The sequence below is a fragment of the Acomys russatus genome, chromosome 10 (genome assembly GCF_903995435.1).
Source record: "Acomys russatus chromosome 10, mAcoRus1.1, whole genome shotgun sequence".
Classification (NCBI taxonomy): Eukaryota; Metazoa; Chordata; class Mammalia; order Rodentia; family Muridae; genus Acomys; species Acomys russatus.
This window is the reverse complement of record NC_067146.1, coordinates 40,482,095-40,504,963: the sequence shown is the minus strand read 5'-3', so window position 1 is coordinate 40,504,963 and position 22,869 is coordinate 40,482,095. Positions and strand designations below refer to the sequence as shown.

General features: G+C 37.8%; 1 protein-coding gene across 2 annotated transcripts in view; it reads left to right on the top strand.

Moving 5' to 3' along the window:
• Positions 1–22,869, top strand: part of Rundc3b (RUN domain containing 3B) — a 135,483-nt gene that overhangs the window by 92,811 nt on the left and 19,803 nt on the right. For both annotated transcript variants that reach the window (XM_051152042.1, XM_051152041.1), the window contains exons 7-8: positions 1,709–1,877; positions 10,473–10,630. In XM_051152042.1, the coding sequence (XP_051007999.1) occupies positions 1,709–1,877; positions 10,473–10,630 (327 nt within the window). The remainder of the gene's footprint in view (positions 1–1,708; positions 1,878–10,472; positions 10,631–22,869) is intronic.

The window sequence follows — 22,869 nt, the reverse complement described above, 5'->3', positions numbered from 1 at the left end:
CTCCTCTTCCTCCTCCTCCATCTTGCTTCTGCTTTGTCGTACCTGGAGATTATCAATTACCACAGGGACAGTCCCACTTTACTACCTGCGGCTAACAAGCTCACACCTTGAAATAAACGTCTTAGAAGAGTGTTTATAACGTAGTCCATTTACTCTGTTTCTTTCCTTTTATTTTCTGAAGCTGGTGATTGAGCGTAGGTCCTCATGAGCATTAGCAAGCGCTCATTCATTGGTTACATCCCCAGCCTGTGCATTACCTTTACATCCTTTATTATATTACATTTTATGTATTTTATTTAGTTTCTATGTACATGTGTTTTTATTTTATTTTGTATTATGCATTCATGAGTGAAATTGACTTTTCCTTTCTTATAATATTGCCTTGTGAAATAAAGTAATATTGATGGTATGTATTATGAAAGCTTTCTTTGTTATCTTAAGCTGTATTGAAATTTTTTAAAATCTTGAGCATTTGATAAAATTTAGCCTATAAAACCTTTTATAGCATGGTTGTGGAAATTGTTTTTGATTACTTCTTTTATTTTGAGATGATAATATAATTATACCATTTCGCCCTTCCTTGTCCTCCCTCCAGGCTCCCCCATATACCAGTCCTTGCTATTATCTTTTAAATTATCAGCCTCTCTTTTTTCATTAATTGTTGTTCTGTTCACATATGTATATAAACATACATAGATATTCCTAAGTAAAACTTGCTCAGCCTGTATAATGTTACACATATGTAACACATATGTTATCCATTTGTTATTGGATAAGTACCCAGTATGCCCTTCTCTGAGGTAGAATATTTCTCTATGAAATTTTTTTAAATTACCAATTTATTATAGTTCATAGTCATATGAATGTTCAAATTTTCTAGCTCTTCCTGATTCTATGAGTAAATTAATAATTCTGTCTCTATTAGTAAATTTGGTTGTTAACATTTTCAAAAATTGTGTATTATGTTTGAAAGAACTCTCTTTCTGATATCTCTTAATACTCTAACTAGGAAATTGCTTTTTTGTTGGTAATTTTTAGCTTTTCTTTTTTACTATTTCAAACCCTTATTCAGGTAGTCAACATTTTTCTTTCTCCTTCCTTTCTCATCTCTCATTTTCCCACCTTACTTTTTTATTTCTGTTATACAAGTATCATATAGAATTTTAAATATGGATTATGATGGACATTCTCTCGATTTCTGCACCTCTGCTGGTACAAAATGCTGAAGAGTGACTGGTTCATTTGCACTTGCTGCCTTCTATCTGCTAAAGCTAAGCTGCCCTTTATGACTTTGCTGTAGCCACAGCCATTGGCTGGTTGTAAAGCATGGATAACCTGTGGTTGCCTAGGACAATAAAACAATCCCACTAGAAGGCCATTCCCACTTATCTGGAGTTTCCCGTTCTCTCTGAGGATCTTTTTTCTTCTTTGGGCATCCTCATGGGTTTTATGTTAATACTTCGGATTCGTAAACCTCATTTTAAGTGTAGTGATCTAGACTTGGCTTTGTGACCAGGGAGTGAGTCAGCTGAACATATTAGCTTGCCATTTTATCAAAACACTTGTCTTTAAAGTAGATTGTTATAATTCTATCTCTGCTAGTATTTTCGCGTTTGCTATCAGTGCTTACAAAACAGAAGTGTTAATTCTAAGGACCAAATTGAGACATGCCATGTCACTTTCTTCTTTCTGCCTTTGACCTTCCCAGCTCTGATAGTATTAGCAGTGATGAGGAGGAGCTCAGGACTTTCGGGAGCAGTGACAGTGACAGCAGCACTCCAGAGAACGTGGGCCCTCCTCTTATCATGGATGAGAACAGCTGGTTCAACAAGTGCAAGAGAGTAAGGCAAAAATATCAACTCACCCTGGAGCAGAAGGTATTTATCAGTTGTGAAAAATCACTCCATTTGCCTGTATATTTTGTTTCTGGACTTTCACTACTCAAAGATCTTTTAACTAAAGAATATTGTGTACTCGTTGCTACCTCACCTTTATTTCTGAATTGAAATCTCATTTAAAAATAAAGAGAGATACGAGACAGCAGGTTAGAGGTGCCCAACAGAAACCCACTAAAAGACTCAAAGCAGCTGAGGAGGCTAGGCATGGTGGCACAACCCTGTAATCTCAGCACTTAGGAGAAGACAGTAGGATGACAGTTGGGGGCTAGCTTAGGCTATGAAGCCAGACCCTGCTTTAATAAAACCAAGGGCTGAGTAGGGATAACGTAATGGTAGAGCATTTGCGTTGCATGCACAAAGCACTGCATTAGATCCCTGGCACCACAAAACAGCAACAACAGCAACACCCTTGGGGAGACGCTACGCAGAGATTGTGACTGTAGGAAAACAGTGAAGCACAGCATCGTACACGTCGCTTGGAGAAAACCACGCATTTTGATAGTGGGATAATCTGCCAGCATTGGTTGTATAAGAAGTTCTAAGTGAAGGAGAAAGAGACTCAGTGAGCACAGCTGGACACCAGCACAGTGCAGAAGTGCAGCGAGAACACAGTGACCCAGACTGAACAGGATGACTTGGCACTGGAGAATTTCTCTGCACTTTCCAGCATATGTTTGGGAAGCTGTTTTGAAAAGGTCTTGTCTGAGCTTGCTGCTCTGGGAATCAAAGTGCCCTGCACCCTGTTTCCAGGAATTGACAATAAACATGATTGTGCTGACTGAGTTAGAGCCTGGTCGTCTGGGAGATTCCGTGAAGTAAACTGAGGAAGAGTTCAGTTCCAGGTGAAACCTGTCTGTGACAGGGAGGGGGACTGAGTACAGTTCCCCTTTAAGACTGTCAGCTGATTCTGCTCTGCTCAAGAGATAAGTCTTGATGTACCATGGGCCTTGGTAATGAATGGCAGAATCCATACTGCCCCAACCCTGTTGTGACTTACAACCTCCTACCTTCTCACAACCCTCTGAGTGACCACCACAGATAGTGCTAGGGACCCTGATGCCCTATAGCATCATCTGCAACCCCTGTCACCCCATGGGGTATGCAAAGCAAGTGTCCCCAGAATAAACCTGCAGGGGCTGTGTGCTAGCTCCAGATCTTCCGCTAGAGCACATGACTAAGAAGCATGAAACGAACCTGGTCGCAGAGAGGGACAGTGGCATCTGCTCTTCTGTCCACACAACCCATCACTTCAGTAGAGAGGAAATTTTCATTTTCATTTCATGTGGAGATCAGAGGAGAGCTTTTGGGAGAAGGTTCTCTCCTTCCATGGGTTCCAGGGATTAAATATAAGTGACCACGCTTGAGCAACAGGCACTTTCGCCTGCTTATTTATCCCTCTAGTCTTTCTAACCTGATTGCTTGTAAGCTAATAGATCAACTCATTGATGAGGTTCAATTCCTCATAATCCAAAATTCTTTGAGTAGGCCCATATCAGGGACCTGTCTTCCGTGAATGAGCCCTTGGATGACATTCTATACTGAAACTATAATAATGTGAAAAATACCCATCTCAGCAGATGCTCATGCACAAAACTCAACATACAAACAGAAGATATTCATGCAAAGGGGCATGATTCCTTGAAAATGCCATAACTTTATTGAACTGATTCCACAGATATCAAAGTGAGAGGAATACCAAAGAATTTTAAAGGAATGTTTTTAAACATTGCCTAATCAATCTCCTCCTCCTCTTCTTCCTCCTCCTTCTTTTTGGAGGGATGGTCACAGAGGGGTGCTCAGACCTGGGAGGACTGGTAAAACAGTGTGATTGGGGTACATGATATGAAATTCCCAAATAATCAATAAAAATATTATGTTGAAGGACGATACAGTAACTTATGATTTATAATTGTGTTTTCTACATACTTTAGTAAGTCTATTACTTTGGGTGTTATTTTGGTATAAGTCTGAGTATAGAAGCTATTTCTAGTTTTCACTGAATTCTTTCTCATTAAATTATAAGTACTTAATGAGCAGTCATAGTTTGACATGAATTTAATCTCAGAGCTCAGGAGACTAAGACAGGGGTATCACATACATGTTTGAGCCCACCTTGGGCTACATAGTGAATTCCAGGTTATTATGGTCTATGTAGTGAGACCCTTGTCTCTAATAGTAATGATACTTTGAAAAAGAACCAAACAAATTTCTTTGGAATGAGAATTTTGATAAGAATTTTTAAAATGAAGTTAAAAGCTTCACCAATAGAAAAGATGAAGCAAAAGAAAAAATGTCAAGGCTTAAAGACACACACACACACACACACACATATATATATATATATATATGTAGGTATGTATATATGTATGTATGTGATCTCTGGAACATCATTAAAAACTAAAGGTTGATAGATCTGTAGGTGGTCTGTATATAGATATAGAAAGAGATAGATATAGAGACCCACTAAACATAAGTATATGCTGATTAGACATAGAAAAGAGGCTAACAATATAGAAACTCTTTTAGTGAATGAGTAAAAAGTTTTCCAAAGCTTAGGAAATATGTGGACATCCAGATAGAGGAAGTATTTATAACCCAAATAGACATGGCCAGAGACTAACCTCTTTGTGACATAGTTGAGCTTCCAAAAACAACAACGGATATGAAAACCTGAAGGAGAAGGAAGCCTCAACTCACATTTAAACAGAAACCTGTCAGAATAGCAGGAAACTTTTCTCAGAGCCAGAAGGGCACAGAGTAGTGTATGTGACATATGGAAGAAAGATAACTGCCAACTGTAATTCCTGTGCCTCTCAAAGTTAACATTCAGAGAAATAGACATTCCAAAATAGCCATAAGCTGAGGTATTTCATGACCAAAGAACCAGCACTCGAGAAGATAATTAGGGAGGCTTGTATGTAGCTCAGATGGTAGAATGCTTGCTTGGTGTTCACAAAGTTATAGTAGGAGGGAAGGTGGAGATGCCATCAAAGTGTGACGTATGCATGTATAGAAATATACCAGTGAAACCCACCAATAAAAACAATTAATATTTGTTAATAACGTGTATAAAAATAACAGACAAGTTTTAGGAGAGGTTTCTGTTAAATGTTTCTTAATTTTATCCTAGAAAATGAGACTTTTCTTTGAGAATTTATATTTTCATTTATATATTTGAGATGTTAAATCCTGTGAACAATTTTATGAAATATTATTTATAAGAATGCTTTGATTGCTTAGCACAAAGATGTACCCCTTTTTTCCAACATAATATTTTATTGACTTTTGGAATTTTGATATTATATACCCCAATAATATCCATTTCCCAGTGCTCCTAGGTCTGTCCCCTCACCCTTGTAACCTCTACCCCAAAAGGAAAAAAATGAAAAACAAAAAACAAAAACTCTACAAGTCCAATTTGTGTTGCCAATACTTGCTGAAGCATGGTCAAATTCCTAGTGACCAGCTCCTTCAAGAACAGAAGCCATCAGTTGTGAAGAGCTACACTTCAGCATCCTTAGCACAGTGTTTTAGAGTTCTGCTCAATGGCTTCCTGTCTAGACTATTATTTTTATGGGGTGGGTTGGGGATAGGGCTTTTCACAGGAGCCTTCATGACTCCCCTTCCCAGCGGTGAGTCTGCAGTCATCAGTACCACTGCAAAGTAGCTTCCTTGCCCTTTACAGTCAGCAGGAGCATGGAGCATGGATTCCACACGACAGCACCAACCATGAACATTCACGCGAGCCCCAGCATTAGCATATGCCATAGACCTCAACATGGTCTCCAGTAGCAGGACATCAACACAGCCCTCTGCCACAGCCATTGACGCCATCTTGGCCCTTGATGGCAGCATGGACCTCAGACACCAATATGGTCTTTGGCAGCAGTCTGGCCCGTAGACATCAACAAGGCTTCAGGGAGCATCAGAGATATAGAGATAGGAAGGGAGAGACGGACAGACAGATAGACTGACTGACTGACTGACTTCTGGTATTAACAAGAAATCAGACTTAGATTTTCTATTTTAGAAATCTGAATGACAAACAGAACACAAGTTTCAACAGTTTCATGCAGATATTTCTTTCAAAACCATAAAAAGACCTGAAAACAGCAAGAAGAGCTCAGGAGTTAACACCATCCCAGGCACTACACTGCAGGTTGAAGACAAGGGAGTGACTGTTTAACTTCAGGTAGTTGTGTTTTAATAGCCTTGGGGGAGGGGCTCCTGCAGAGACAGGCCCATTATCATTCAAGATGGAGCTAGGACCCAGAAGCCAGGAGTACGTGAAAAAAGGCAGAATAAGTAATTACATAGGTAAATACACCTTGACTGGATTAAAAAGTCAAAAATCTTGGCTAATATGGGTGACAGCGGTATGCTAGAACATGTCTAACACCGGGTTCCTGCAGAGAACATGGAGAAACGATGCCAGTTTCTCTAGGTAAACATTATCATGGCCAACTTAATGTAATCAACGTGACATCCCTCAGGGTAGAACTGGGAAGAGCTGCACAGCAGAGCACCACTGTATAGTCTTCTGCAGATAGATGAAATAAATGTGGATGTACATAAAACATAGGTAAGAATGAAATAATCATAAAGTAATGAGGGTTGAGTAATTGCCTTGCTTTTACACAGTTCACTTAACTCTAAGTTTATGTGCTTTAATTTTTAATAATAGCAATTATTAAATTAATAGCTGACTGAGAAAACATCTGAGGTTTAACAGTTTGCTCTCAAGAGCCCTGACAAGCTGGATGCTGCCCCCCACTAAGAGGATGACAGCAAAGGAAAGCTAAAGCAGGCTACAGCAACCCTTGAAGCTTAAATTATACTAAAAGACATTTTTGTAACATGCATGCTTATTCCCAAAGTTAACACTTATGAATTGTGATTAGAAGAAAAGATATAGAGTGTTGAACTTGCAAACTGATAATGGAGGAGAAATGAGGAAAACTTGATTAATACAATGGGAAGTCAGCTGGGATGTGACTTGGTTGGTAGAGTGCTTTCTTTACACTCACTAGACCCTGACTTCCAGCCCCAGCTCTGCACACACAGTAGTAATCCTAGCATTAGGGAAGGGAGGCAGGAGGATCGAGATTTCATCTCCTGAAGGTTCCACAGCCTTTCCAAACAGCACCACCAAATTGGGGATCAGGTGTTGAAACACATGAGCCTAAGGGGACACAGCAAATTCAAACTATAATAGCAGCACAAAGTTCATTATTACCTGCATATGTCACTTACTTAAATTAAAAAGGAAAACTTCTAAAGTATAGGGCAAAAGAAGCAAACAGAAATGAATGTAACTGAAAACAATGCAAATTAATAGTTATAAATGGCGCTTATCCAGTATTTGTAGGACTTAGAAAAGAATGAAATTAGGGAGATACTTACCTAAAATGTAGACAGAGAACAAACAATTCAAAGGAAGAGAAATAAAATAATTGATATGGACAAAATTTTAAAAAGGGAGATTAGCAGAGCCAAATGGTGATTATTTACCACATCCAATGAAACGGAAAAATCAATAGCAGACAGTCTGTTCTAAAAAGTTAGCCTCTTCTAGCCTCCATGGATACCAGGTAAGGACATATATGCATGCAGTCAAAACACTCATCCATATACATAAATAAAAAAGTTAAATAATTAAAAATACAGCTTTAGTGGCTAAAGATGTCTCAGCGGTTAAAAGTGCCTGCTACTCTTGCAGAGGATCCAGGTTCAGTTGCTAGCACCCGCATCAAACAGCGCACGGCCACCTATAACTCTAGTTCGGGGGGATCTAATGTCTTCTGGCCTCTCTGGGGAACCTGCATGCACAAGTGTACACATAAACTCACTCAGAAACATCTACATACATATAAATTCAGCATTTGTTTATTTATTAAATAAATAAAATATCCCGCTGGGCAGGATGGGAGCTCCAAGCTGCCAAAAGCAGCTCTTGTTCTGTGGTTTCTGGATTCTGACCCTCCTAGTCTGTAGTCTGAGATGAGCCAGGAGTGGTGGCACACTTAATCCCAGGACTCAGGAGAGAGAGGCAGGCAGATCTCTTGAGTTCCAGGACAGCCTGGTCTACTGAGCCAGTTCCATGACAGCCAGAGCTACACAGAGAAACCCTGTCTCAAAAAGCAAGAAGAAAACCTCACTGAGGATTTAGGAACCTCCCAAATTTAATCTCAGTGACAAGAGCATAGAAGAACAGTAGATAGGTTAATAACACCGAGAATTCAAAAGCAGGAATGACTGGCTTATCAGGGTAATATATTTGAAATGGTCCTTAAAGGAGATGTACTTGGTACAGGCTTGCTTAAAGGAAAGAAAGCTGAATTTTATTTGCTCAGAAGTGTACAGCTCTCAGATGTTTCTCATTAATAATAGCAAATTAAAACACTGTGGATCCAGTGACTTGTGAGACCCAGTTCTTTGCACCACATTTCAAAACTACCTACTTAAAGTAGTGCATGCTGTAACAGTTTATTGCAAAAAAGTGAAAGGCATCAAGACTTTAAGGTCCATCCAGAGTCATAAATGTACAGAGAAGTTTCTTTGCATCATGAAAGGAAATTTTGATAACCTTTGAGGAGGCAGCTATTTTGCAATTTTCTGAAACTCCTGCTTCCCAAAGATAAATGTGAGGAGAGGCATTCTTTTTGTGAAGAAGACTCACAGCTTCCTCGGAAAGGAAATTGCAAAGATACGGGAGTGCGTGGCTGAATACTCAAACTGCAAAGATACAAGAGTGTGTGGCTGACTACGGAAACTGAAAAGAGACAAGAGTGCACAGCTGGATTCTGTATTAAGCAGGCCTTCCTTCCAGAATTAGAAGAACAAAAGAATATTGAAGCCAAACTCAGAGACTTTGACTTTGTCTGATGAGCTTGACAAGGGGGCGAGAGATCACAGACATGTGATATTAGGAAGCATTTGCTGTCCAAAGCTCCAGAAAACTCCAAAGCATTAAAGACAAGGTGGAAGGAGGTTGTAGAGATTACTTGATGGTCAGAGTACTTCCTGCTCTTCTAGAGTGCCTCTAGGTTCAGCTCCCAGCACCCACATTACAGCCCACAGCCCTCTGAAACTCCAGTTCCAGGCAATCTGGAACCTTCTTCTGGCCTCCACAGGCACCAGGCATATATATGGTGCACAAACATTCATGTAGACAAAACACTAACACACATAAAAGATAAAAATAAAGATTTAAAAATAAATAAATGGCAATATGGAAAGAAAAGCAAATGACTATATTAATTCTTCAATAGTAAAAGAAATTAACATTTTAAAAATAGCTCTTTTTTTTTTTTCCCTTACTCTTGTTTTGCATCTTCTGTTTTGGTCCACATTTCTAAAGTGTTTACACATTACCTTGAACTAGTCTTGAAAACATCTGTCGATAAGACCTCTATCTAGCATGTGGGAAGGAACTCACAGAGATCCGCCTGCCCTGCCTCCATGAGTGCTGGGATTATAGGCGTGCACCACCATTCCCAGCTGGGAAGGAATTCTTAGTTCGCAGTGGCCTATATGGGGCATGCCTAAAGAGGTATATGAAAAAAAAAAGACACTATATATAAGTCATAGCTTGGAGATGAATCTTTTGTGGCTCAGTGAGAAGAGGGTTAAACAGGTGACTTCTTCAGTACCTCGTCATTACACTGTGCTCCAGCTACCAGAGACCTTTGCTTTTGCTAGTAACTAGTAACTACTTATGCGAGAAAGTTGATAGCTGGCTGAAAGAAGGAAGTAGCAAAAAACAAAATCAAGACAACAAAAACAAAAAATTTGACAACTTTGGTCTTTGGTCTAGAGAAAGAAACTGTTTCTGTTTCCAAAATAAATCTTTTCAGTGAGCAAGGCCCTGGTAGTGCTATGCGATTAACCAGGGAGTTCATCAGGGGCAGATGTTGAGCAAAAGGAGTAGATCCCAATGGAGAAGAAAGAAAGCATGGGCATGTGTGCCCAGAGGTGAAGTAGTATTTTCTGACTCGTGGGTTTTAAACCGGTTTGTTATCAATAAAGTTCGTTTTGGAACCTGTCTTGTACCCACTGCTTAATTAACTTATTAGCTCCTGCAAGCATCAAATACACAGTGCCTGACAGTCCAGGAGAAACCAGTACTTGCTATGAAGTTGTCTGCCTTCCATGTCTTCCTAAGAACCGGGATCTGGAGTTGGCAGTTTGTGTATGGAAAGTGTAAATTAGAGTAGTATTATTTGTAATTAGATATCCATGGCCTTAGAAAACCTGTGTTTGTTATCATAAAGTCCAACTTAAGTCCTTTGCATTAAATAATCCTTTTACTCTGCAACAGGAAGGAATTGGCAGGAGGTGAAAGGTCAATGTTGCCTGGGAGTATAAAACTAGACCCTGTCTCCCACTCCATCCTGCATTAAAGAATGCAGAGTACATATCAGCCTTCCATATTCAGTTAAAATCAATTGTCAGTAATATTTTATGATGTTTCTTTATAAAATAGATGGCAATAATGCTGAATGTAGGCAGCACTTACCTTAAGATATCAGAAGTTTTGCAGTTGACCTTATCTCTGTGACACTATATTTCCAGGGCTATCTTGAAGAACTCTTACGGCTTCGTGAGAACCAGCTTTCTGAATCTGTCTCTCAGAATAAAATACTGCTTCAGAGGATTGAAGATTCTGATCTGGCCCACAAGCTGGAGAAAGAACAGTTAGAATATATCATTGTGGAGCTCCAAGATCAGCTGTAAGTGAGATCTTTTTATAAGAACCCTGACAATGCATAGATATCGACATGGAACGTGTCTTGCTTTGCACTCTCTTTAAGTTAATTCTGTTCCTTACTAGAAAAGTAATCTGTTTCCATGTGGAAAAATCATAAAGCACAAGAATAAAATTAAAATCAGCTTCAACTTTCAATGCAGTGTACATTCTAAACACATGCATGTATGTATGATGCAGGGCCGGGCAGTAAACTTACTGAGGCTTGTTCTCGGTCCTTAAGCATTTATGTAGTCACATTAACTATTGATTGACTGCAAAAAGATTATGCCATTAGACCATTATCACTCACGTGCAATCTTGATAGATGAAACCAATACCAGGCTCTGCCAGGATATCCCCATGCACAATTTAATGCAGTCTTCTTTTTTAAATTTATGTAGCAAGCAGTTTTTTAGATGAACGAAGCTATGGTACATGGAGCTGCATTCTGGTCTGTGCTCCATCCCCTGTCACTGTTGAAAGCACTCACACTAATTCTACCATTTTGTTAAACTTATATGCTTATTGTTAATAGTGAAAAATCTCCACATAATAATTTTTACTCTTAAAGGATAATTTTTAAGTATTATGAGACTTCCAGAAAAATTATAAGGGTTAGTTCATAGAGTTTTCGTAATTATTTTCCAAGATTCATCAGATTTTAACATTTGCCTTGTAGTTCTCTACCTCCTCTCACACAGACATCTAGATGTACTTAGCCACATAGATGTTGTGTGCATTATCATACCTCTTTGTGCCTTCTGCTTCTATGTGTCGCATATTTACTGAAAATGAGGCTATTCTTCTGTATAACCAATGTTCATAAATCAGTTTTAGAAGGCAACATAATTAAATACTTTCATCTTCTCCATCATTCATATTTCAATTTCATTAATGGTACTAAAAGTGTCGCTCAGTGCCATGTTGTTTCTTTGTCACCAGATCCAATTGAAGGTCATATTTTCTATTTTGTTCAGTTTTTCAGTCTCTTTAAACTTAGAGCAGTTTCTCAGTTTATCTCACATGAGATTGATACTGATAAGAAATGCAGGCCAGGGACTTTTATTGCATTTAATTGTGTTCCTTTGTTTTTGCTTTCATGAACTTACCCATTTGTTTTACTAAACTATAACATAAGTTAACTGTGTCTTCAGAGTTTAACACCCAAAAGTGGGTGAACTCTGTTGGCGCTTTATTAGTGATATAAATTTTAATGAGTTAAACAAATATTCTGAAATGTTCTGCCTTTTTTAGTTGCTGCTGTTTCCCCATTGTAGTTCATGCATAAGCTATGATATTCTGCGACTAAATAAACCTGACAAATGGCTTTCATTGCACTTTTTTGTTTAATATTTGCTTATTCAGTGGTGGGGTTTTTGTTTGGTTGGTTTTTTGTTTTTGTTGATTGGTTTTGTTTGTTTGTTTGGTTGGTTGGTTTTTCATTTGTTATTTGATACAGTCTCATTGAGTAGCCTTGGTTGTTCTGCAATTCACTATGTGGAACAGGCTGGCCTAGGACTCATAGGGATCCTCCTGCCTCCTGCTCCCAAGTGCTAAAAAAGATGTACACCACACCTGGCAGGAAATGTAGTTTAAAATTAAAAAAAAAAAAAAAAAAAAGGAAAAGAAAGGAAGGAAGGAAAGAAAAACCTGTTGGTAAACAAACAAACAAACCTACAGTATTTTCTACGAGTGTGTGTGTTGGTAAATACAGCTCTTGTCCACTCTTGGTTCCTATTCCATCCAGTAATGCAGAGGGTTGTGTTGCGTCACTTCAGAGCAGGTTAGCCCTCCCATGTGCCCTAGCTTCTGCTAAACTGCATGAAACAGCACGAACAAAGTAATAGAGATGAGTGGGGCTTCCTTTACAATCAAAAGACTTTACTTTTTTTAAGTAATTCTCACAGTTTAGCTAGGTATTCCCATCATGCACTCAGTTATTCTGAGCTGAACTGATAGCACTGAGAGGCTGAGGAGAGGGATCATGAGGCTGAACCCATCCTGGTCTATTGTACAGCAACACATTATCTTTTAAAATTAAATATAAATAAAATAAAAGCTAGCTTTACTTTATTAAAATGTTTTCAATTGAATTTTATAATTTTTTACTTTTTATAATTTAAATTAATTCTACCATTTTATTAGTTTGAAAAATAAGTCACCAGTGTTACAGTTTTAGTGTCGTAAAACAAAACTGTTTTTTATTTTTTTTTTTTTTTTTTTTTTTTTTGCAACGGAACTTTACAGTTAACACCTTTAAAGATACTTTTAACCAAAACAACATTAATAAAGCAATATAAAAAGTTGTGTCTAAAGCTATAGAGATGACTCGGTGGTTAAGAGCATTGGCTACTCTTCAAGGGCACTCAGGTTCAATTCTCAGCACCTACATGGTGCCTCACAACCATTTATAATTCTAGTTCCAGGTGATCTCATGCCTATTTCTGTCCTCCATGGGCACCAGGCACGGATGTGGTACAGAGACATACATGCAAACCAAACCTCCATACACATAAAATAAAATAAACATTTAAATGTATCTATTGATTTCTTAAAAATGGACTGTTTTCTATTGATAAGAATTGAAATATTTAGGAGTTAAAGATTTGCCTTGAAGTAATAGAGCTGTAACCTCTAGGTTGTTTTAAGCTGTCTCACAAAATTCCTTTGCATAAAGCTACTTTAAAAGATAGTGAGCAGGAGAATGAGATAATTCTTACATGAATCTTGTCATTTTACTACTTAATGCTAACTGGATTTAAGATGCAGAATAGTGCATTTTTACAGCTACAGGAGAAAGTGAGCAACCCCCCGTTCCATATTGCTGATGGCCTTTATCCATAGTCATGAAGTCTGTATCAGACCTGAATACTAGAGTCCCTTTTGTTTCTTCTGACAAGATAAAGGCAGCCATGAGAAGATAAGACATTTAAATGCATCAGTGTAAAACACAGAAGAGGGGTATTAAGAGGTGCAATGCTGTCTCTGCTTGGATTGAGTGTCTTTTCATAGTGATTTGAATCCTTTACCACCCGGCTTGCTTTTTTTAAACATATCTTAATGTATATAATTTAAATTACTATTATTCTTAGATTATGTCCTTAAATGCTGCATTTTGTAGTTCTGGAAACACTGTAAATTAGTCATGCATAGAGTACAGGAGCATTTTGAAGGTTGCTTACAGATCAGGACTGTCTTAACCTAATAGCTATGTCCTTGCCCACAGTAAGCTTGGTCTGAGTTAATATCTTGAAGCTACTAGTCCTTCACCTCAAAAATAAGGATAGTATTCACTTGATGGATTATTAAGAATATTAAGACAAGCCACAGTAACAGGGATAGGTTGTGAACAGCCACAGACTCTGGGGTAGAAGATTTGCCATTTAAACATTCATAAAGCATATGTTGCAAACCTTAGACCTTAGGGATAGAGAGCCACAGAGCACTATGTACAATTTGAAATTTTCATTTTACTTAACACCAATAACCACTGAGCCATCTCTATAGAGTCTAAACAATATAGACAAAGAATCACTCACTATTGAGTCTACAGCAGGGAGGTAATACAAGAGCCACATTTCTGTGGATCACAGTTAATAGTGATGGTATCATCCATCAGCCAACACAATATAAGTCAGTGACCCTATACTTCCTGGTTCACAGCTTATAGTGAGTGGTGCAGATACTAACAAGAGAGTGCAATGACATCATCATGGCCTACTTAAAAATGGAAGTTATGGTGGATACTAATAATTCTGGTCATGTATATGTTTAGCAGGTAACACTTGTTTACCTTATAATCAGGCTAATATTAGTTGCATACTCCATTGTCCATATTAGAAAGATATTGAGAAAATACAGTGAGAACTAGAGAAGTGGCTCAGTTGGTGAAGTTCTGGACCTCAGTTTGATCCCATGTGAAAAACCCAGGTGCTATGACACATACTTGTCACCTCAACACTGGGAAGGGAAGGCAGAGCCAAGCCAGTCCCTGGAGCTTGCTGGCCAGCCAGTCCAACCTATCTGGAAATCTACAGGCCAGATATAGAGGCTGTTTGAAAAATAAAAATGTCTTGTGGGACTCCTAATAGTGTTAGTGTGGCTTTCTCTAAGTCCTTTTTGCTTGCTTTTGGGTTCCTTTTCTTCCTACTGGGTTGTCTTGTGCAGCCTTAATATGAGGGTAGGTGCCTGATGCCTGCCCTAGTCTTGGTTCAACTTGATATGCGTGTTTGCTTGATATCCCTGGAAGGCATGCCCTTTTCTGAAAGGAAATGGAGGAGGAGTAGATGGGGAAGGAACTGGTAAAGGAGGAGGGAGGAGAAACTGTGCTCAGGATATAATATCTGATAGAAGGATAAAATTAATTAATCAATTTGAAAGTAATTCTAAAGTAAAATAAAAATGATGGTGCATAGATACAGAAGTATGCACACAGACATAAACACACACACACACACACACACAGACACACACACACACACAGACACACACACACACAAAGAAAGCAGAAAAAAGAAAATGCAGTCAGACTAGAAATGTAAACCATGCTGTATTAAATTTTCTTTAATATTGATGGGAAATTGATAGGATAACAAATTATAAAATATAGCCATTTGAAGTGAATGCTAGCCCATTGCCTTTATGTATGATATATTCCATTAAGGTACAAATTCTCCTATCATTATATGTTCATCTTATAACATATTTTATTTCCACGTAATTTGCAAGATTAATGCATTTAGAAGAATCAGTTGGTTATATTTTGGGGCACAGGATGTGTAAACATGCCATTGATAGCAGTGATAACTGGAGAACGAGGACAGAACTGAAGAAGACTTCTTTTGTATCAATGAAGTTAAGTGATATAAATTCAAATTAGAGTATCATAACCTTAAAATGTTAAATGTAATATTTATAGTAACCCAAGAAATAAATAAAATATACACAAAAGAAATTTAAACATTGCTTTACAAAAAGGTGAAACAACTAAAGCAGGAAATGAGAACCAGAAAGCTTGTAGCCACTGAAAATGAATACTAAGTGATCCAAGTCTCTGTTATTTACAGTTGCACACTTAATCTCTCTTTGTTTGTTTGTTTGTTGTTTGGGGTTTTTTTTGTTTTGTTTTTGTTTGGTTGATTCATTGGGTTTTTGTTTTGGGTTTTTTGTTTGTTTGTTTTTAGAGACAGCATTTCTCTGTGTAGCCTTGTCTATTCTGGACTTTCTTTATAGACTGTGCTGGCCTGAAACTCACAGAGACCCACCTGCCTCAGCCTCCCCAAGTGCTGGGATTATAGATGTGTACCACTGTGGCAACAGTTAAAAACTATTAAAAGACATTGGAAGCATAGGTTAAAAGAGTTTGTGGTGACTATACAGGGAGCAAACTGTCTCTGTCATCTTCTCATTTGGAAAGCTACTAAAGTACACTCCTGGTATACTCAAGTAATCAATTTTATTCCTTCTCAAGTCTCTGATAGGGTTGAAGATCAGATAGTTTAGTTTTACAATTAAGCTTAGTTGTTTAGGGGTTAAGATGTTTTTATATCTAGATGGATGTTTTAAATTGATAATGATGAGATATGATAGATATTGATTTATATTCCGAATTTTAGATACACCAAGATAGAAAACATGTTTTCTCCAAGGCTGCCAAATACAAATAGCCAAAACACTAAAAATGTGACATTTGTATAATTCCTGATTGTGTCACAGTTCTTCTTGCTATAGGTAGTTTATTGTATATATGTATAATAATATAAATGTATATGTAAAAAATAAAAATGTTTGATTAAAAAACAGAAATCATGTGGGAGATAAGAACAAGAGACTATCTTCAGATTCAAAGACAAAAAAGCGGAAAGGATAACACATGGATTCATTAATTAGTGAAAATTAATTAAAGTAATTAAAAGAGAACAGATATAATTTCACAAATATAGTTTTAAAGCTGCAAAGTTATAATGCTCCTTGAAACACATGTTAATAAAAGCTTAAATCGTTACAAATTAAATAATAGAGCATCAAAATTTATGAGAAAAATGAACGGAATTGAAGGCAAAAATAATTAATAATACTTTGAGAATTCGCCACCATTCTGAGCAATGACTAGAACATCCAGAAACAAGATAAGAAATGAACTAGAGTATTTAAGGAACACATTAAGCCAATTAACATTGTACCAGGCACATGCACCCTAGTGGCCCATCAGCATTCCATGACACGCCATATGTGAGAACACAGTTCTTAGTAGATTTTAAAACATAGCAACGTATCTTCTCTGATGAATAAGAAACCACAATGTGATTTATCCATACAACAGAATACTGTCTAGCTTAAAATAGAAGGAAATTTTGTGATATGCTACAACAGGGATGAAGTTTAAGGACATAATGTATGCTAAATGAAAAAAAAAACCATTCACCAAAAGATTGATTCCACATGTGTGAGTTTATTAATCACTTTTCCCTTTGCAGTGTCCAAATCACTGACAAGAAGCAGCTTCTTTGAGGAAGGGTTTTATTTTGTGTTTTAAGAAATGATGCGTTCTATCACGGCAGAGATGGCGTTAAAGGAATTATGGGCAGTGCCTAAAAGATACAGGTGTGAAATAGGATTTCCTGATAGGACTCTGTTTGCGGAGGAATTAAGACGAATGATTAACAAGTGGAACTGCGTAAAACTGAAAAGCCAAGGAAGCACTCATGACCAATGAAAGAAACCCACACATGAGATGTCTTTGCCAGCTGTATATCTGACAGAATATGCCAGCTCCTTAATCCCAGCACTCAGGCGGCACGGGAAGGTGGCTCACTGTGAGTTCCTAATCAGCAAGTTCCTAGGGCGGGGACAGGAAATCATCATTACTGTAAAATGGATAGATATATTATCTCAGTTTTAGTAGAGCAAAGAGGATAGGGCCTGGTGGTGCGGGGGTTGTAAGGCCAGCTGCTCTGCAGGCTGAGGCAAGGGGATGATAAATTCCATTTGCTTAGTCTGCTGAGTGAGTTCAAGGCTAGCCTGGGTAACACAGTGAGACCTTGTCTCAACATAAAGAGTTAAAAGATGGCTGAGGCTCAAGCAAGCAGAGTGCTCGCCTACCATGTGCCAGGCCAAGGGTCACTCAACCAGCACTACAACCAGCAGAAAAGAGGAAAGAGCAGGCAGTTAGATGATGGTCCTGAGTTTCACATCCTATGAATGTGCTAAGTGTCACTGGACTGTGTAATTAGAACTGATATGATGTTCCATATTATGTGCATTTTACTGTGAAATCATTTTTTAAATTTAAAAGTACCATTTAGAGTCCAGTGCTATTAGTGTTTTAATTAAGAAAGTGTCACGTGTTTATAAAAGAATAACAGTAATAAGCCCAGTTAACCAGACTGGTCATTTTTGTTTTTTGTTGTTGGTTTTTTTTCATTTTTGTTTTCTAAACTGTTTCTGAGGCAAATTATGTTTTTCATTCCCACATCCTTAGTACACTCTTTAAAACTAAACATTTTCTCACATAATCACACACAGTAAAATTAGAAGCATTTCTTTTATCATCCAATCTTCATTAATAATCAAATCTGTGTAATTTCATAAAAAATCTTTTCTATAGTTTACTTTACAGAATCAGAACCAACTCTAGACTATCTTACATGACGGCACATTCTTCTTATATTTCTGTTAGATAGACCCTTTATGTTCCTTATTCTAAGCACCTGGCTTCGTTAGCAGTGTCTCTGGATGGATCGTGAAGCTCCAGCCCAGGCTCAGAATCTGGATTTTAACAAGGTTGCCCAGGGGGTTAAATGACTCGTTAAGGTTTGAGGTGTGCTCTATAAAGTTGATCCTTTACATCCAGACTAGTGAGGCCCAGTTCCGGGTATTCCAAGTCATATATATGGAAAGAGCTTGAGAAGGAATGGAGGCCAGGAGAGATTAAGAATATCACAGCAAGCCAAATGTATTCTGTAATTAATCAGACGTATGTTTAAATAGATGATAGGGTAGTTTAAAAAAAAAAAAAAGATAAATAACGGTTTGGTGGTGGTAAAAAAAAAAAAAAAAAAAAAGGTAGAGAGACATTGATGGCTTGCATTAATGTAAAAAAAAAAAAAAAAAAAAAAAAACCCAAAATACTAAAAGTAAACGAGTGCTTGTTTAACTTACTAACATTTAGCTTCTAAAATCACTAAGATCTGGTCCTCTCTGTTTTTCTCTCCGCCACCCTGTTTTTCCCTATTCCTTTATCCTTTGGTTTCTTCTTTATCTCTCATGTAGCTATTTAATATAAACCCTTTATTATGTGTAATGGAACTAAAATAACAAGACAAAACACCGTGCATGGACTGAGACTTAGAGTCGTTGTTTTAATTGATGAGAGATGGAACTCAGTCACATGTATACAAAAAAAAGTTTCCCTGGCATTTCTGATATGTGTTTAGGGTGGAAAATTGCCCTCGAGGGGCTTGTGTAAATTTTAGTTGAGATTTTTGGACAAGAATGTTTTATAGGTAGTTTGTACCTCAGCTCATATCGTAGCATGTTGGGATGCACAATGACTGTCTTAGTTTTAGGGATGGTGAGAATGAACAGTGGATTCAGATAGTGACAACTTGACTTCATATCAGCCTTTCATCTGATGGCTCAAGCCATGGCTGAGCAGTACCTAAAGCAATACATTCATTGATTAATTAGAGTTTGTACAGTGGTGCTACCTAACTGTTATTTCTTCCATACTTACTGGCTAGAATTGTACATAAAGACTCTTTATTCACTGGTTGAGGCTCTTTGGTTTTTAAAAATCATTCTATGGATAAAGATATATTAATTCACATTATTCTTGTTTGTATTAAATATTTGCCTTTTTAATGCTCATTCCTTCATTTGGTAAACATTAGTTCAAAACAATATAAGCCAGGTCCAGTTCTAGAAGCTAATGAAAAAGTGAGTAAAACAGTATCTCCCTTCACAGTTTCCATTTGCTCAGAGCAGGGACTCACAGTGATCGGGTTGTATCTGGCAGGTGGTTCTGTTTCTCTCCTGTAGTAGTAATTCCTAATGAAGTTACTTCATCTGGATGACTTTCTCTTCCTTTGAACTTCAGTCCTTTTTACCAAGATGCCCTACATCAAATACATAAAACTTTGCATTACTGTAGTTTTAATATATTAGATTCTTTAATTTCATAAAGGTTATATTCAAAGGTTTTTTTTTTCCCAGTGTGCCATGTCTCAGAGCATTCAAATACACCAAGAATTGTAGCACAACCGACAAGTAATAGGTGGAAAATCAGAGGTTTGCTGTGGTGCTGTCTCAGTTCATTTTCTGATGCTTTTACAGAATACCTGAACTGTAGTTTGTAAAGAACACAGTTTTAGAGCCACAAAGTCAAAAAGTATGGCACCAGCATGTGATGAAGGTCCTTCTTGTGCTGTCACAAGTAGTAGAAGACAAAAGGACATGAGTAAGGCCAAGTAAGAGATCTAAGTCCAACCTCAAGTCCGTGGTTAGTCTGTGAGTGAATTAATTGGCATTAGTATGTGATAGTGGGATCCTCACAGCTTGAACACCTCCCAAAAGCTATCATCTGCAGCACTTTTGCCTTTGGGAGTGAGTTTCCAGCAAATGCTTTTGAATAGATGCATTTAAAAAAGAATAGCCAGTCCTGGTACAATTTCATACTCATCTTTGAAACTTATATCTTGTCTCCCATGAGTCAAGTATATTTTATTATCAGAATTAAAGGTTGTTTCATGTCTTGGACCCTTTGGACTTTCTATTAGTACTTGGCTTATGATGCCAAGAATCATAAGCTTTGTAATATTTATCCAACAGATAAAAGTATGAGTTCTTCATGGACACAAACATGGCCTCTGATCTGAGAAGACAGCAAATAGAAAGGAAGACCTCTTAGAATTCTGAGAATACATCACAGTGGTCAAACAAGATGTCTGAACATCTTCATGGAAGAATCAGAAAGTGAAATAGATCTTGAGGAATAGATAAAACTTGGATTTCTAAAAAGTTTTTTTTTGTGTGTGTGTGTGTGTGTGTGTGTGTGTGTGTGTGTGTGTACCTGTGTGAGTCCATGCCACAGTACTGTATCGCCCTCAGAGGCCAGAAAAGGGCATTGTATCTCCTAGAGTTAGACTACAGTTTATGGTGAGCCACACATTTGGGTTCTGGGAAACAAATTTGAGTCCCCTAGAAGAGTAATAAGTACTTGTAACCAGCAAGCTATCTTTCCAGCTTTAGAATTTGGATATTTTTAAAATATAGTTGAGATTTGATTAATGTTTAAAGAGCATAGACAAGGAGATGATAATGTTTCAATTCTTACATAACTTAGATTTTGGACATGCTTCCATCATGCAGGGGCTTTGTACCTAACTTGCCTCTGGGGATCACTACATATGTGTCAGAATATGGTTAGACTTGATGGAATTAATTTAGCTTAAAATACACATAAAGTTCTTTCTTTAGTGATAGTTTAATCTTTATGTTCCTTAAGACTGAATTATGTTATTTTGAAGAATAAATTCCTAAATAATTCCTATTAAGAATCAAAAGAGAAAAGAGCTCTTATTTTTTTATTTTATTAATTTATTCAGATTACAACTCAATTGTTATCCCATCACTTGTATCCTCCCATTCCTCCCTCCCTCCTGCTTTCACCCTATTCCCCTCCTGTATGTCTATGACTGAGGGGGACCTCCTCCCCCACTATATGGTCATAGGCTATCAAGTCTTATCTTGGTAGCCTGCTTATTCTTTCTTTGAGTTCCCTCACGCTTCCCCACCCAGAGAAGGTGGTCAAATATGAGGCACCAGAGTTCATGTCAGAGTGAGTCTGCACTCTCCACATAACTGTGGAGAATGTCCTGTCCATTAGCTAGATCAGAGTAGGGGTTCGATGTTTACTACATGTATTGTCCTTGGTTAGTGCAATTGTTTAAGCATACACCCCTTATCTCTGATCCACTCATCATGATGTTCTTGTAGGTTTCTAGGACGCTCTGGGTCCTTCTATTTCCCCAACTCCTTGATTTGTCTTACCTAGAGTCCCATTGGGAGGTCCTCACGTCTATCCCAATCTCCTGGTAAGTGAAGACTTTCATGGAACATGCCTTTTGCACTAGTGCCCACTTATAAGTGAGTATATACCATGTGAGTCTTTCTGCTTCTGGGTTAACTCACTCAGTATGATTATTTCTAATTCCATCCATTTGTCCACAAATATCAGGAATTCCTTGTTTTTAATAGCTGAGTAATATTTTATAGTGTAAATGTACCACAGTTTCTTTATCCATTCTTCAACTGAGGGACATTTAGGATGTGTCTAGGTTCTGGCTATTATGAATAAGACTGCTATGAACGTGGTTGAGCATATGTCCTTGTTGTGTAGTGGAATATTTTTGGGGTATATTCCAAGGGGTGGAATAGCTGGGTCATGAGGAAGCCCTATTCCCAGTTTTCTGAGAAAGCATCATATAGATTTCCAAAGTGGTTGTGCAAGTTTGCATTCCCATCAGCAATGAAGGAGTGTTCCTCTTTCTCCACATCCTCGCCAGCATGTGGTGTCACTTGAATTTTTCATCTTAGCCATTCTGATGGGTGTAAGATGGAATCTCAGAGTTGTTTTGATGTGCATTTCTCTGATGACTAAAGACGTTGAGCATTTCTTTAAGTGCTCAGCCATTCGATATTCCTCTGCTGAGAATTCTGTTTAGTTCTGAGCCCCATTTCTCAATTGGGTTATTTGGTTTTGTGATGTTTAATTTCTTGAGTTCTTCATATATTTTGGATATTAGCCCTTTGTCAGATGTAGGGTTGGTGGATATCTTTTCCCAGTCTGTAGGCTGTCACTTTGCTCTGTTGACAGTGTCTCCTGCCTTAACAGAAGCTTCTCAGCCTCATGAGGTCCCATTTATTAATTGGGCTGTGGGTGTTCTGTTCAGGAAGTTGTCTCCTGTGCCAATGTTTTAGGCTCTTCCCCACTTTTTCTTCTAACCGATTTAGTGTGTCTGGTTTTATGTTGAGGTCTTTAATCCACTTGAACTTGAGTTTTGTGCATGGTGATAAATATGGGTCTAATTGCATTTTTTACATGTAGACATCCAGTTATATCAGCACCATTTGTTGAAGATGCTATCCTTTTTCCATTGAATAGATTTGGCTTCTTTGTCAAAAAGCAAGTGACTGTATGTGTGTGGATTCATTTCTGGGTCT